Source organism: Micromys minutus, assembly GCF_963924665.1.
Source record: "Micromys minutus genome assembly, chromosome: 18".
NCBI classification, from domain to species: domain Eukaryota; kingdom Metazoa; phylum Chordata; class Mammalia; order Rodentia; family Muridae; genus Micromys; species Micromys minutus.
The window spans coordinates 50304563-50319588 of NC_137953.1; the positions used below are offsets into that span (position 1 = coordinate 50304563).

The following is a 15026-nucleotide window of genomic DNA, read 5'->3' on the forward strand; positions in this document are numbered from 1 at the left end:
GAAGGCCCTGCAGGAGTGAGGAGGTACATGCAGAAAAGGAGAGACTTCGCTTAACACCACTTCTGTTACCACAGTGTGGGACTGAGAGGGCCTGAGTCTAGCAGCTGCCCCATTGGAAGCACTCACGGCATCTCTTCAGGCAGGACATCTGCCAGGATATTGATAGAGTCTGTCTTAGCCTTGGAGGTGGGGGCTGCAGCCAGCAGAATCTTAAGCAGAGCAATCTAGGAGATAGAAAAAGAGGAAAGCTACCCTGTCTATCCCACTGAGCAAAACAGTGGCTTTTCCAAACTTCTCTAGCCTTTATCTGAGATCTTCCTTCAGTGACTAAGCCCTGCCAGCATCCAGTAATGCAAGCAGGTACTTATCCTGAGGTCTGTCTGTGAGGCCAAGGAAGATGGACAAAGCAAGCTTCTAGGCTGTTTTGCTTCAGGGTTGCTCCCAAAGTGAACACAGAAAGAACACACTGGGAGGGGCACTGCAGAGAAAGAAATGGGAGAGAGAAGCCCAACATTCCTTCTTATTCTTCCTCTGACCTCATCAGCATCTTCACCATTCCCATCCAGAGGCTACCAAAGACATGGCAGACCATGGCAGAACTCATGATAGCAGTAAGTAGCTAGTAGAAATGGCCCATCTTAACTTTATTCTGTACCCCAGGCCCCAGTAGAAGGGCTAGGGAAAATGGCACCTGCAGAGGAGCCACAAGGAAAGTTCAGAATCCTAAGTCCCTCTTAGTAGAAAAGGGCAGCTCTGGCCTAGCCAGCTCCTTACCATGTACTGGGGGAGGCTGTACAGCATGCCCTGGTAGAGGATTTCACTCGGTGTTTCGGGTACCACCTCTTCTCCCTGTGGCAGAAGACACAGTTGACCCAGGCTACTGTTCAGGTTACTAAGGGTTAATGTTGGTTGCTGAGGGATAGCACGAACTGAGAACTGCACTGGGAGTCAGCCCTGGCTGGCTATCTTAGGTGCGATATGATTCCTTATGTGGTTTGGGACGAGTCAGCACTCCTCTTTAGGCTCTAGTTTTTTTCTTTGAGCTTGTTTACTTGATCTCTGCTACCTTTTTCCAGCTTTTGAGTTTGGCTTTCCTAGTATCTAAGATTAATCACTCTTCCCATGTTACATGCTCAGTCAGGAGTCAGAACTCCAATCCAGGAAGTGCCTCAGAGTACTGCTTTAGTATACACACACACACACACACACACACACACAGTCTCACACACACACAAACACTCACACATACACACACATACACTCACACACACACATACACTCAAACACATACACTCTCACACACATACACACACATACACTCACACACACACTCACTCACACACACTCACTCTCATACACACTCACACACACTCACACTCACTCTCACACACACATACACTCACACACTCACATACACACACACACACTCACATACACACACACACTCACACACACACTCTCTCTTTCTCATACACACACATACACTCACACAATAGTCTCTCACACACACACTCACACACACACATCTCTCTTTCTCACACACTATACATGGGTTTAACCTAAGCTATAAATACACCCAACATATAGATATATGCTACACAGAGGCACTTCCCAAGATGCTGTCAGAGATCAACCAAGAAAAAGGTAGGTGATTCAATAGGAAGGGTGTTGATGGAGTTAAGTAACTCATGATCAAAGAAAAGATGAGTATTAGCAAGGAAGCTATTAAAGGGTTGGAAACTAATTCTCACCCTCTGTCCAGTGTCCTTGTCCTCATCACGTCCTTCTAAGTACCCCTTGTATACCTCTTTTTTATGACCCTAATGATGCCCTTTATCAGAATGTCAAAAGTAGGGTCTTGGAAGCTCAAGAGGCAGACCAGGCCTCACTGAAATCTTTGGCCAATGCAGTCTTTTTTCCCTTGAGGACCCCTATCTTAGGGTGAGAGTCACTGCCAAAGGACTTGGAGGCAAGGAGGAATGTCTGTGCCAATGGATGCATGCCTTCAACAAGCATTCAAAAGAGCCTGGTGATCTTATCACGTATGTCTTCCCGATCCCTAAAAAGCTTACTACGTTTTCTCTCTTCAACCAATCCCCTCACCCCAGAACCCCTCAAGTTGTTGACTGTGCCTCACACAAAGACAGGGTATTCAGAAAGACATATCTTTGGAATACCAGATCTGCCAGTCTCTGCTTGCCTTCTGACATGTAAGACAACTTCCTATGCTTAGAACATAAACCAAGTTTACTTGGGCTTGAGGTCCTACAATCTTTCTTTTTAAGATGTATTTTTATTATTTTTAATTATGCACAGTTATGTGCATATGGGCATATGAGTGCAGGTGCCTGTGGAAGCCAGAGGGCCTCCAGAGCCTATAGAGTCACATAAGCCGCCATGTGTGAGGACTCTGGCCACCTCGAGTGTGGCAAGCATGGCTCTAGAAGCCTTGCCTTCTCCCCGATTCTCTCCACCTGGTTAAAACCATTAGATTATATTCCCAAAGCTGGCTGCCACGATCTGTCCCCATATTTGTCCAATTCCTCCTCCTGAGGCTAACTACGGAGGTTCAGCTATCATGGTATTGAAGTCCAGCAATTAAAAGTCCCCTGTGGCTCACATAATTAACATGTCCAATTAAAATTAAACACCTCATCCAAACACACAGTTTTCCCTTTTACCTTTATAAACTGCATTTGCCTATGGGCCACATCTGCTTCCTCTCTACCCAGAGGCCATCCTTTGTCCCCCTCCATGACAAACATCCCTCACCCCTCCCCCCCTTCCCTTCCCCTTCTACCCTGCTTCTATCTCCTGTCTTCATCTCTTGCTCCTTTCCCTTTGTTCCCCTAGGGCAAATAAATTTCTTTGTGCTGAGAACTTGGTCTTGGGGTGTCCTGAGCTAACTTTGAGGTTTCCTACAATGTGGGTGCTAGAAATTGATCTCAGAAACACTGAATAATAAAAGTACTTTTAATCACTGAGCCATCTCCAGTTTATCTGTTCTTTCCTCTTTCTCTTGATAATGTTTATCAGGCCTTTAGTTAGTTGCTCTGTTGGATCATTTCTTTTCTTTCCCTTTCTTCCTGCCCTTCTTTTTTTTTTTTTTTTTTTTTTTTTTTTTCTTCTAAAAGGGTCTCATGTGGCCCAGGCAGGCCACAACTAGATCAGTAGCTGATGATGACTTTAAATTCCAGACCCTTCTGCTTCTGCCTCTCAAGCACTGGGCTTAAGCAAACACTGTAACTGTTATGTTTTAGCACAATATTCCCCTTTATCCCACATCTTCCCATAGCTGTCATCTCATGTCTTTCCCTTTCTTTTTAATAGTTGTTAGATGTCTACCTCTTTACATTTCTTTTCAGCATTTTTTTTTTTTTTTTTTGGCCATTTCACTGTGACCATCCTTAACAAAGTCACTGATTATCTTAATGCTGCCTAATTCAAATGGCATATCTGCTTTTTTGTGCTGTCTATCAGCATTTGGCACAGCGACCACTCCCCTCTTTAAAGATTTTGTTTCTTTGGTATCAGACCTCTAGATTTCCTTCTACTTCATTGAGTGGTTTTCTTACTTTTGGTGGTTTCTCTCCTGACTCACCTCACCTTCAGTGTATCAGTGTGTCCCAGGGACTTTCCTGGGTACCTCCTCTCCTGTCTGCCTACTTCCTGGGTTCCCTCCTCTCCTGTCTGCCCACTTCCTGGGTTCCCTCCTCTCCTGTCTGCCCACTTCCTGGGTCCCTCCTCTCCTGTCTGCCCACTTCCTGGGTCCCTCCTCTCCTGTCTGCCCACTTCCTGGGTCCCTCCTCTCCTGTCTCTGCCCACTTCCTGGGTCCCTCCTCTCCTATCTGCCCACATCCTGGTTCCCTCCTCTCCTGTCTGCCCACTTCCTGGTTCCCTCCTCCCCTGTCTGCCCACTTCCTGGGTTCCCTTAGCCAGGTCTAAGTTTTAACGCTGTAACAGATCAATGACTCTCAAACCTCTTGAAGCCGGTGCTAGACCTGTATACATAACTACTCAATAGTATCTAATGGGCATCTAAACCTTAGTGTGACCCAGAATGATTTTGGGTACTCCTCCAATTTTCCAGGTGACACTTATTCCTGATTCTTCTCTTTGCCTCTTGATATACATCTAGCTATACCTTCGAAATATAACCCACATTCATCTACTTTACAACCCTAGTCTAGGTCACTAACAACTTTCACCAACTGTTCTGAGATGGGTTAATGCCTCCCCCTTTGTTTGGCCCAATCTTTGCACAGTAGATAGTGATTTTTAAGACCAAAGATGTAATGTCTCACCTCTACTTAAAATCTCCTAAGGTTGTCGTTTGTGCTGTGACTCAACTTTAAGTTCTCTACCTCTGCTAGCAGGTCCTATGTAAAGTGTCCCCAAGCCACTTGTCAAACATCATCTCCATAAGCCCACCTTACTGATAGATTGTTATGACAGCCTTCTTTGGCTGCCTTGCACTCTGTGTCCTTTCTCTACTTGGAATTCCTGATTCTACTTGGAATGTTTCTTATCTGGCGTTCCTTCCTATGGCTGGCTATTTTTCATACTTCAGACTTTGGTAGATAGATTTCTCATCTATCCCAACTGCCCAACCAAAAATAATCTACAGATGGTGGATTATTATCTATGTTATCCTATTTTAATTATCGTCATGAAACCTACTATTCTATGATGGCTTTGGTTAGTTATTTAATTGCCTTCCCCAATTTTAATATAGTATGGGTTCTTTGTCTTTAGCAAGCTGAATCTATGCATGCACAATGTATGCCCTGTAACAACATTGCAAACAGTTCTTTTTCCCACCTTCTGTGTGCCAGAGCCCTCGACTCACCAAAGACATGGGACATTTCTCCAGCTCCTCTTCATTCTTTATCTGTATATCTGCAATGGAGATATACTTGTGCTGGCAAAGATAAGAAAACATCAACAAGGGTTGAGAGCCTAATTCACACGTGTCTCCTCTCTCCAGGATCCTGCCTAACTTTCCTTGTTCACAGGAAATATTCCATGAGTTTGCCAACCCAAAAAAACCATAAAACCTTTGGAAGCAAGAATCTAACTCACTTCTAAATAATTAGCACTGAGCAGTACTTCATGAACAAGATCTGTGTATTATATTTCCATATTTGTTGGACTACTGCTCATCCATGTTTGATATGCATGAATGTATGTATGGAGTTGTGACTCCACATTCTTTGTGTGTATACATACACTGATACAAACCAGATTCCCACCTAATGTGTGACCCTGGGAAGCAGCGGACCTATGGGGAGTAAGAAATAAAAGAAAAGGAAGCAATGAATGGGAAGAGTGTGTGATAGAGGCAAAAGAAACAAGAGAAAGGATTTGCGTTTTCATCTGTCTGAATGCAGGAAACTGGGTAAGTAGAGAGAGACCTGACTTTCATAATTGGCCAAAAGGCCTGCGGGGGAGATGCAGAAGGTCCTAAATGTTCTGAAAGAGTTACCAGGGCAGTGGTAATCTGACTTGCTTTAATGGCTCCCTATCCCTGAGGAATGAAAGCCCACCCTTGTCACCTGCTTTAGGGTCTTCACACTCTCATGGATGGGTCGAGGCAATCCAACCAAAGTGTCTGTGTCCCTGTAAAGGGTACAACCACCAAAGCATAAGTGCCAAGAGAAAACTACAACTACCAAACATGCTGGAGTCACAGGGACCACACACTTCAGCATCTATTCCTGGTACCCTACACCTTTTCTATAAGGTTCAAGGCCCATCATGTTGCTTAAGGTCACAAAATAATCACATGCTGAAACATTTCTGAAAACTAGGAGATTTATATCACATGGCCTCTTAGTTACTCACTTCATCTGCAGATGATGGAATATGTAGTCCAATGACATGCTTGGTAGTGAAATCCTTCTTACTTTTACAGACCCTAGTCTTCATGGCTTTCTCTGATACACTTTATATCCATTTAAAAATAGCTGGTACTTACTGCCCCAGAGTGAATCCGATGAACTTGCTTCTGCTCATCTCTAGGAAGTGCTCAATGTCCTTCTGTCTGCGATGATGGTGACGAGATCAGCATCAAAGAGAAGAAGAAAACAAAACAAACCTTGAGAAAGAGAGCTTTTCAGAGCCCCTGTCTGTTCATTTGGAAGAAGACAGAGATGGACAGAAGGAACTTCAGACCCGGGGTTCTGATCACCATCCCAGATAACGAACACCGAGTGTGTGCTTCCACCCTGGCTCTTCAGTGGTACCACTAAACTTACCTAACCTTTGGGGCCCAGGGCAGGCCCTTGGGAAAGGCCACCCGGTCAGCAGAGAGAGATGTCTGTGAGGGTGGAGGCGGCACCAGAGGATCCTGTTCTAGCAGGTCTAACTCTCCATCCAAGGTTCGTTCTCCATCCCCTGCAGAGTCTTCTTCCTCCTCTGTGGCTGGTTCCTCGGTCTTGAAGAGATCCCTTTCATTATATATGTCCAGGCTGTCTTGCTTGGTGAGGAGTTGCTAGGGATGGGGACATGGAGAGAGAAATTATACAGAGCATATGGCAACCTTGTCTGAACTCTCTCAAATCTATCTACTATGAGAACATTGTATTGCCTGTCTCATTCTTATAATTCACTGGACTCAATCACAGGACCAGTAGCTCCTGGGGAAAATGACCATGGCCAAGAAACAGCGTAGATGGCACCTGTGTGGTACCCAGCTAGCTTCCAAAAGCACAGAACGTTCAGTGAGTGTGCTTTCTGTCAGCATACACCAGCTGGCTGGCTGAGGAAGAAGATGACAGAAGTTTGCTGCCAGGCAGAAGAAAGTAAGCTTAGGATGCTAAATCTTACTGCATAAAGAAAAGAGGATTGGACAGAAATAGGCCAAAAAGTTAACAGTCACTGCCTCTGGTTGTTAAGCTTGTGGGTGATTTTTCTCTCTTTATCACATTTTTATATTTGTTCCAAATTTTCTACAATGAGTAAGCATTACTTTATGAAACAAAAAAGAAATACTTCTATTCCTAAAAAAAAAAAAAAAAAAGTCATACTGCCTAAAATTAGACTGTATTGAACCATGTCATCTTTAATTGGTAAACTCTGGTAAGTTAGCCAGGTGAGTTCATGAAAATGTGGTCATGGTTCAGTGTAACTCATTTAGAACTTCTCAAGACTATACAGTGCCTAGAACCCTAACCAGCCATCTCTCAAATGTAAGCTTGTGGTCTGAGGCCAGACAGAGTATGGTGGCTCAAAATAAAACTTCTTTCTGCCAAGAAAATGGTGATTCATGATAGACATGTAGATTTGCTGGATGCTCTTTTCAAGGCCCCCACTCTCAGAATTTTTACCTAACTCATATTTAGGATGCTAGGCAGCTCTAGTCACTGAGGTCCAGAGCAATAACACATGGCTGATCAGAGGAGAGGCCTAAGTATAGACACTAAGAATTCATGTTGGCTATGGGGCCAACCTGGGATGGCCATCCACTGACCTCTGCTGCCACATTCATAATATCTTAGAATCCTGCTTCTTTTTTTTTTTTTTTGACCAGTCAATACCCCAATACTACTGCATGTTTGGTCCATACCCTTCGAGAACCACGGCGGCCCCGCAGTTTGGAGGGTGGAGGGGCCAGCTGAGACTCCCCCAGATCAAGAGTGTAAGAAGGTGGGGAGGCAGCACGCATGCTCTTTACGACCTGGATACTGTCCTCAGCTAGTGGAGGCAGGCCCAACTCTGCTCGCTTCTGTATTTTGAGAGCCTGCAGGTGCTCAAATCCACCAAGGGTGAACTAAAGAGTAAAAAGGAAAGGGGAAGTTATCCAATACCAAGTATCAGCCCTGAGCATGCTATATTTATGTATTTACACACACACACACACACACACACACACACACACAAACACACACACCAGTAACTAAAAAAAAAAGAGGTCATAAATTTCATGAGTGCATGGGAAGGGAAAGAGAAAATGATATAATTATTTTAGAGGGGGAAGGGAGGGAACATGATGTAATTATTTTAGAGGGGAAGGGAGGGAGTGGTAAAAGAACAAAGTGAGAGAAACATGGGTGGAAGAAGGAACCTCAACTTGAATTTGCTCACACTGCATCTTGAACAAGGAAGCAGAAAAACACGAAGGAACAAACATGATCACTACTCCAGTATGAGGGACTAGGGTCAGAATAAAGCACAGTATCACTTATTGACCCAGGGCTGGACACAGCACTAGACAGTAGACTCAGGAACTGCACTGGAAAAGGTTTAAAGGACAGAAGACACCCCCCTCTTGTCTTGTCTCTTGAGCAGGGTTTCATTGTATAGCCCAAGCTGGCTTTAAACTTGCAAACGTAATCCTTAGTCTAAGGAGTTTACAGCTACGTGCACCGTCCCTGGCACAACCTCTTATTTTAAGGAGCACATTTAGGTGTTAGAATGTCCTAGAGTCTTTTCTGCATTCAAGAGGTGGTTTACCCTGTGAGACCCACTAATAGGGTATGTTGTTCCTCTAGCCCTATAGGATGTGAGCCAGAGGAAGACTATAGGATGAAGGGTCTGGTAAAATATAAATAACAAATTATTAACTATAAACTTGTAAGAATGCCTATCTTCTTCTGGAAGAAAAGGCAGGCATTAATCTTAACATTTCAGTTACAGAAACAGGTACAGATTTGCTGAATGCTCAGTGTAATGAACAGAGTCAGTTTCCCAATGGCCAGCTAGTGTGCTTTCTGTGAAACACCAAGTCTGTTAGGGAAAGGTGCCACTGACATCTTCAGCTCAGAGAGTGGCATCTGACAGATCTGTCCAATAGAAAGAGAAGCCTGATGCAGACTGTCTGATGACTCCAGGGGGCCCTTTGCTCCTTAGTTCTCAGGGACGAGCAGCTGCCTCATTCTGCTGTCTTGCTCCAGCTCACACACCCAGATTTGAAAGATCTGATTGGATGAGATGGGAATGGAGATGATCAGCTACTCACCATGACCACCTTCCAGAGTAGAAGCAGAACCTTCTTTATTGGAAAGTGGGGGGCCAGGCCACTGCAGAACTTGGTAACCATGGAAAACAGCAGGAGGGCAAAAGGCTCTTCATTATGTGTGGAGAAACCTGAGGAATAAGGAGAATCAAGAGATGTGAAAGGAAGTAGCTGACATCCTGCCCTAAGATCCCCGAGTCTAGGCATACTGAGGAAGGCACTCAACCTCCCCTGAAATAGTCCAGAGTACTTTCTCTTATAAGGAAGGCATAGTGAGACCCCAGAAGGAATTCCCTTTTTTGTAGTAAATATTAAAAAATAAAAATGCTTATCTCTTTACCGGCCCCGAGGTCTCACGCATCAGGCCCAACCCTGGTACGGAGCCATGCACACCTCTGGCACCCGGTCTGAGTCCCCAGGGCTCAACTTGTCCGTGCAACTCCTTTCCCTTGGCGGTTTACTACCGCCTGTTCTCTGCCTCTGTCCTGGGGTGTTTCTGTACCGCAAAATCCCACAAACACAACTTTACAGCCCGATAGCTTTTCATACAGGTTTATATATTCAACTCTCAATCCACAAACCCTCTACACAACAAGATTACATCAAATAGACAAAGATACATCCCTTAAAGGACAGGATCGAGGCTATTGTGGTAAAATAGTGTGCTCCATCCCTAGAAGTTAAGGAAATGCTTTGAGAACTATAGCAAACAGGAAGTAACAGGGTGCAGCTTTCTGGCTAAAGGAATCATAACATTTCATGGACCACATTTCATTATTTACTAATTTACACAATAAACATATATCTTAAAAATGCTTTCATATCTTATCCTTGTTAGATGATCACCTCAACTTACATTAGAGCAAAGTTCAGTTTTTAAAATTATTCAACTCATTTCCCCCCCAGATGGGATTCATGATGAAATGGAAGAACGGCTGTTCTCAGTACTAACAAAGGAAACTCAATGATGAAATGGAAGAACGGCTGTTCTCAGTACTAACAAAGGAAACTCAGGCACACCGGGATGCAGTCAAACCCAGCCCTCGTGCCCCATGCAGCATCTCTGGCTTAAAAAGGAAAAGAAGCTATTGTTTAAAAGAAAAAACCAGACAGCTTTCTTCCACTGGGAAGAAACTCTGCTTCCCGGCCACCCTCGGAGCTCTCCCCAGCCCCTCCTCACATGCTCCTTCTTACTCAGTTCAGTTCGGAAGGTCTCTCGGGCTGTCCTCCACCCACAGGGGTCTATTTCTCGCTCCAGACGGATATTTTCCACCATTAGGTACATGACACTCAGCAGTACCCTGGGGTTACAAAAGGGTCGTAAGAGATACCCAAGGCAGTTCCTGGCCTATAGTTCCAGACTTCAAGGATGACATCAGTGAGAGCTCAACCAGAGAAGATTAATTAGAAGGTATCTTCCCACTCATTTGGGATTTGGAAAAAGAGTAACACACACCACTCATTACCTCTGTCACCCAGGGTCACCAAGCCCACTCACCTGAGCTCAGTGCTGTCAGCAATGGAGACAGCTGGTTTCCGAAGGGCACTACTAGAGGCCTGGCTGTTGCTGCCACAGAGAGAGAAGAAAGGACAGGAACCCATCAGGCCTGTTCCTCCCTGTGCTCACTTACTCTACACATAAACACAAACACTGGCCATTCCCTGGTTACGCAGTCACAGGGAGACTCATTTAGGGAACCCGTAGATTCTTGGTACCTCAGTAAACCTTCATCTATGATAAAGACAAGCAAATAGGAGGGTCTGTTACATCACTTCCTCTTGTGATTCCCCACAATGCTTACCACTGTGCTGGAGACAAGACATGCCGAGCAGTATCTGATAAATAATAAACAGACTTCAGTGTATCTCAAAACTCCTGGGTGGCAGGCACAAGAGAAACTAGCAGCAGCAGCAGCAGCAGCAGCAGCAGAAAAGGCCACTTCAATTATAACTATGACAGATAGTTAGGCATGATGGCAGAAATTGGTCTATTTCCCTTGTGTTTATGATGGGAAACATTTATGATTCCTAGAGTTAAACTCAGCAGAAAAGGTGCTTAGATTAAAAAGGTAACCAAACCAGGATAGGTCTGTGAAGCCCAGGATTGTAGCAGTTGCTTAGTTCAACCTCAGGGAGGAAGAACATAGTATCAGGACAGAACACTGGATAAAAGGACATGTCAGTGAGCTTTCAGTGGAGATGTGAATGGAGACTCCCACAGGGAAATCTACTGAGGAACTCCACACACGTGAATTCTTCAAGAGGTTTCTAAGCCAGCCCTCCCCAAGGCCTCTTACTCGATTTCCATGTGGAGTAGCTCCAGGAAGGCCGAGAAAGTGCCCATCTGATAGAGCAGGAAGCAATTGTATCTGGACCAGTGTAGCACATCAACCTCGGAATCACATTCCCCAAAAGTGCCTAGAGGATCAGACAGTTGCTGTAGGACTTGGAGTTGGGAGGGGTAGGCATTTGTTCTTTCTACTCCACCACATTATCTTAAAACTTTGTCAATACTTTACAGAATAAAGAGGCTCACAGAATTTGGGCAGGGCCCAAGGACTTCCTTAGATGAGTCAAGAAAAGAAGTAGTCTCCTGAGCAAGCCAAATGTGTTCACCAATAGCCAATCCTTTTGTTTTTAATGATTCACTTTTACTCTATGTGCATTGGTGTTTTGCCTGCATGCACGTCTGTTGAGAGAGTGTCAAATCACTTGGAGATGGATTACGGACAGTTTCGAGCTGCAATATGTTTGTTGGGACTTGAACTCAGGACCCCTGGAAGAACAGCTAGTGCTATTAACCACTGAGTGTGTCTCTCCTGCACCATCCATGGCCAATCTTTAATCCCACCCACTCCCAAGTAGATTTTGAGATGACTCAAATGCAAATAGTCTATTGGGCAATGCATCTCAGGGATCACCAGAGGAGAAATGGGAAGTGAGAGAGGGAAGGGGGCAGCTGAAAAAGTTCAATCCCAGAGGGCCTTCTGGAAATAGTATAAAACACACAATGCAGACCATTTCACCCAGGAAGAGGGAGATAATCAAGGTCATCTTCTCAGTCTTGTTAGTAATTTTTATGAGGTCTGAGTGTATTAACCCCTCTGCTTCCTGATTACCCATGTGAGCTGCAGACAAAGAAAGCCTTTAAGCACAAGGACCTGGTATTGGCAGCTGGGAGTTTGTTACTGCAGCAGACCTAAGTGATTGGGAAGTGCCGCCTTATTTACTGCCAGCTTCTCTTTCCTAGTCTTTACTTCCCATTTATTGTTCTTTTTTTCCCCCTCTTTTACAATACTTTAGTTCCCAATTTGTTGGTTCAGCGGCAATCCTCACATGCACAGAGCTTATTTTTATCACGATAGCAAGAGTGTCTCAGAGCCCCTTCCAACACCTGGCTACCAGGTTTTTGCTGGCAAGCTTTTCCCAATTAATCTCATTTAGTTCTGATGATCTCCAAATTACTCACAGCCTCCCTTCCTGCTGCTGAATTGGCTTGAACCTTTAAAATGCCATAAAAACTTCAGTGCTGGTGCCAGGGCATCAGCCCTCCCTACATGGATTCTCTTGCTAATTTTCACATACACTTATGGCCCAGATTAGAGGGGGAAAATCCATGTGAGAAATCCTGACATGCACACAGTATGGCTTATGTCTGCAATCCTAACTAAGGAGGCAGAGGCAGGAGGATCGAGAGTTCATGATCATTCTCAGAGAAAAAGAAATAGAGAGCTGGGCATGTGAGGCAGAGGCAGGTGAATCTTTTGGGTTCGAGACTAGCCAGAGCTACAAAGTGAGACCCTGTTTTAAACAATAATTTAAAAAGCAAACAACCTGATGTGTTTGGTAAGATAGAGGCAGATCCCAAGAGATCCAGAACAGTATCCAATACTATCTCTTGGTCTTCCTTATAAGGACAGGCCACTCCTAACTTAGCAAGACCCATAACTAGTTGTAAGGGACCCTGCTTTCCCAATAGGGTCCGTTTTACGCAGTCCCTTCCTAACTTCTATTCCGATCAAACCAGCAAGAACAGACATTACCTTGGGCTAGATAAAGAACAGCCCGGGCCACTTTGAGCCGTTGTTCCCTGTTGACCACCTCCAGTCGGTCCAGAAGTCCCATCACATAGGTCTTTTGGGCGTCTTCTTCCAACTCCAGCCATTCCCTAATGTCTTTCACTAGAATGTAAAGTCACACTCAGCTAATACTGGCTACTGCCACTTCTCCCTAGAAAGGGCCCTGATAATAACCCTCCCTCTGATCCCAAAGACTCTTCTCTCCAAAGCCTTTCTCATTCATTTTAGTACTGAGGATTGAACCCTGGGCCTTTCCCTAGGCAAGCTCTCCCACTAAGCTACATCCCTAGTTCAGGATTTCTTTATTTAGCTAAGAAAACATAAGGGGCAGGAAAAGGACCCAAAATGTCCTCATCTGAACTGACTCTGTACCCATATCTTTACCATTCCCACATTTGTCCACACAGCATATTCTGTTCTCTGCTCTTCCTCAGGTGTCCCCCTCTGACTCCATCCACACCCAACTCCTAGTCATCCTTACATGCCTGATACAAGAGGCCCTCTTCCACACTAAGAGCTCTGCCCTAACACTCTTCTACTTTACCGTGACATTTCATATTTTCCCCTGGCCTTGGCTTCTTTTGTGATATGCATATCTCCCCACTGCTACTAGACTATGCAACTTATTTGTAGAAGCTGCAAATTACCTCCACCTCTGCCTCCTGCATCTCTGACACAACAGAAACTCCACACACACATTTGCTGAATTAAAAATTAAATAGCCACTGAGAAAGTAGTGAAGCATCTGAAGGGCTCACAGTGAGGGGACATAAAGCTGGTACTGGCAGTGTGGCACAGTTAGAGACAGAAGTAAACAAGGCTCAGGTTAGGCACAGGATTCCAGGAGACAGAAGGGTACTAGTTCAGCCATGCTGAGCCATCCCTCTGCTTCTCTTGGTTTCACTTTCCTGGGAGAAGGAATTCTGTATTCCATGTGCAAGAGATGAAGAATCAAACACTGGTTTAGTCTTTTACTAGATCAGACTGGGATATTATAGAGGGGAGTAACATTTGTGTGAATAAAGCATCACCTTGAGTCTTAAAATCCTCTTCAAAGCACTTCCTGTTAGTGGTAAATTCCTGGTTCTCCGTGTAGCTGTATAATTCTGTAGCAGAAAGACAAAGCAGTCACACTTAGAGCCCCAGTGAAGAGTCTAGAGCAGAGAGGATCGCTTGAAGGAGCCAAAGGTTCCAGTTCAATCTAGAGCCAGTCTCCTCTCTTTCGGAACAGTTAAAAATAGCTGTGTGAGTCCCGGGTGATTAAACTATCAAACCTGTCCTCCTGCCAGACAGCTGGCAGCTGAGAAGGAAGACAGCCATCGACATTTGGTAAGGGCCAGGCAGAGGGCTGGAGTGCAGAGGGCTTAATGTCATCACTTGTGTTTCTTAGGGCTGCAGTCTATTCTGTGCCACCAAACCAGGCTCCAAGCAGCCTAACTTTAGGGACGAGAAGGGCAGCACAAATCAGGATCTTAGAGACAAGATTCTATGCTGTTTAGGAACCCAGGACAAGGACTAACACACACTCACGCACGCGCACACACACACACTAGTAGTTGGGAGCCAGTTTGCTCTCCTTGAAGGGTAGAAAAATGTAGGTTCCTACCTATGGCCACCTCGGCAGATGAGAGGCACATTATGTAGCCGGCACCTATTGTCCAAGGCTTTCGTGTTCAGGAAAAATCTAACCCTACTGATGATAACCTATGACTATAAAATGGGGTAACAATGCCGTCTGCCCCTGAAGAAAGCAGAACATCACTGTGCACCCTCATCTTACAGAAGATAAATTAAAACCAAACAGATTATCTCAAAATCTAGTCCCTCTATACCACAAAGCCAGAGGTTTACTTATGCTCCAGCCAGCCAAGCTACAGGCTGAAAATGACTTGGGAGTTAGAACTATTAAATCCTGTGTTTCAGAATATGGGGGTGGCCAGGAACAAATCTTAACTTTAAAATTTAAATATGTCAATCATTAGCTCATTAAT

At 44.7% G+C, this 15026-nt stretch overlaps 1 protein-coding gene across 2 annotated transcripts in view; it reads right to left on the reverse strand.

Moving 5' to 3' along the window:
- STRIP2 (striatin interacting protein 2) overlaps positions 1-15026 on the reverse strand; it is a gene marked incomplete at its 5' end in the record, with an annotated part of 43375 nt that overhangs the window by 22504 nt on the left and 5845 nt on the right. For both annotated transcript variants that reach the window (XM_080931838.1, XM_080931837.1), the window contains 13 exons: positions 127-224; positions 775-849; positions 4850-4921; positions 5556-5619; positions 5978-6043; positions 6258-6493; positions 7568-7771; positions 8960-9087; positions 10151-10257; positions 10455-10523; positions 11254-11374; positions 13000-13137; positions 14067-14141. In XM_080931838.1, the coding sequence (XP_080787964.1) occupies positions 127-224; positions 775-849; positions 4850-4921; positions 5556-5619; positions 5978-6043; positions 6258-6493; positions 7568-7771; positions 8960-9087; positions 10151-10257; positions 10455-10523; positions 11254-11374; positions 13000-13137; positions 14067-14141 (1453 nt within the window). The remainder of the gene's footprint in view (positions 1-126; positions 225-774; positions 850-4849; positions 4922-5555; positions 5620-5977; positions 6044-6257; positions 6494-7567; positions 7772-8959; positions 9088-10150; positions 10258-10454; positions 10524-11253; positions 11375-12999; positions 13138-14066; positions 14142-15026) is intronic.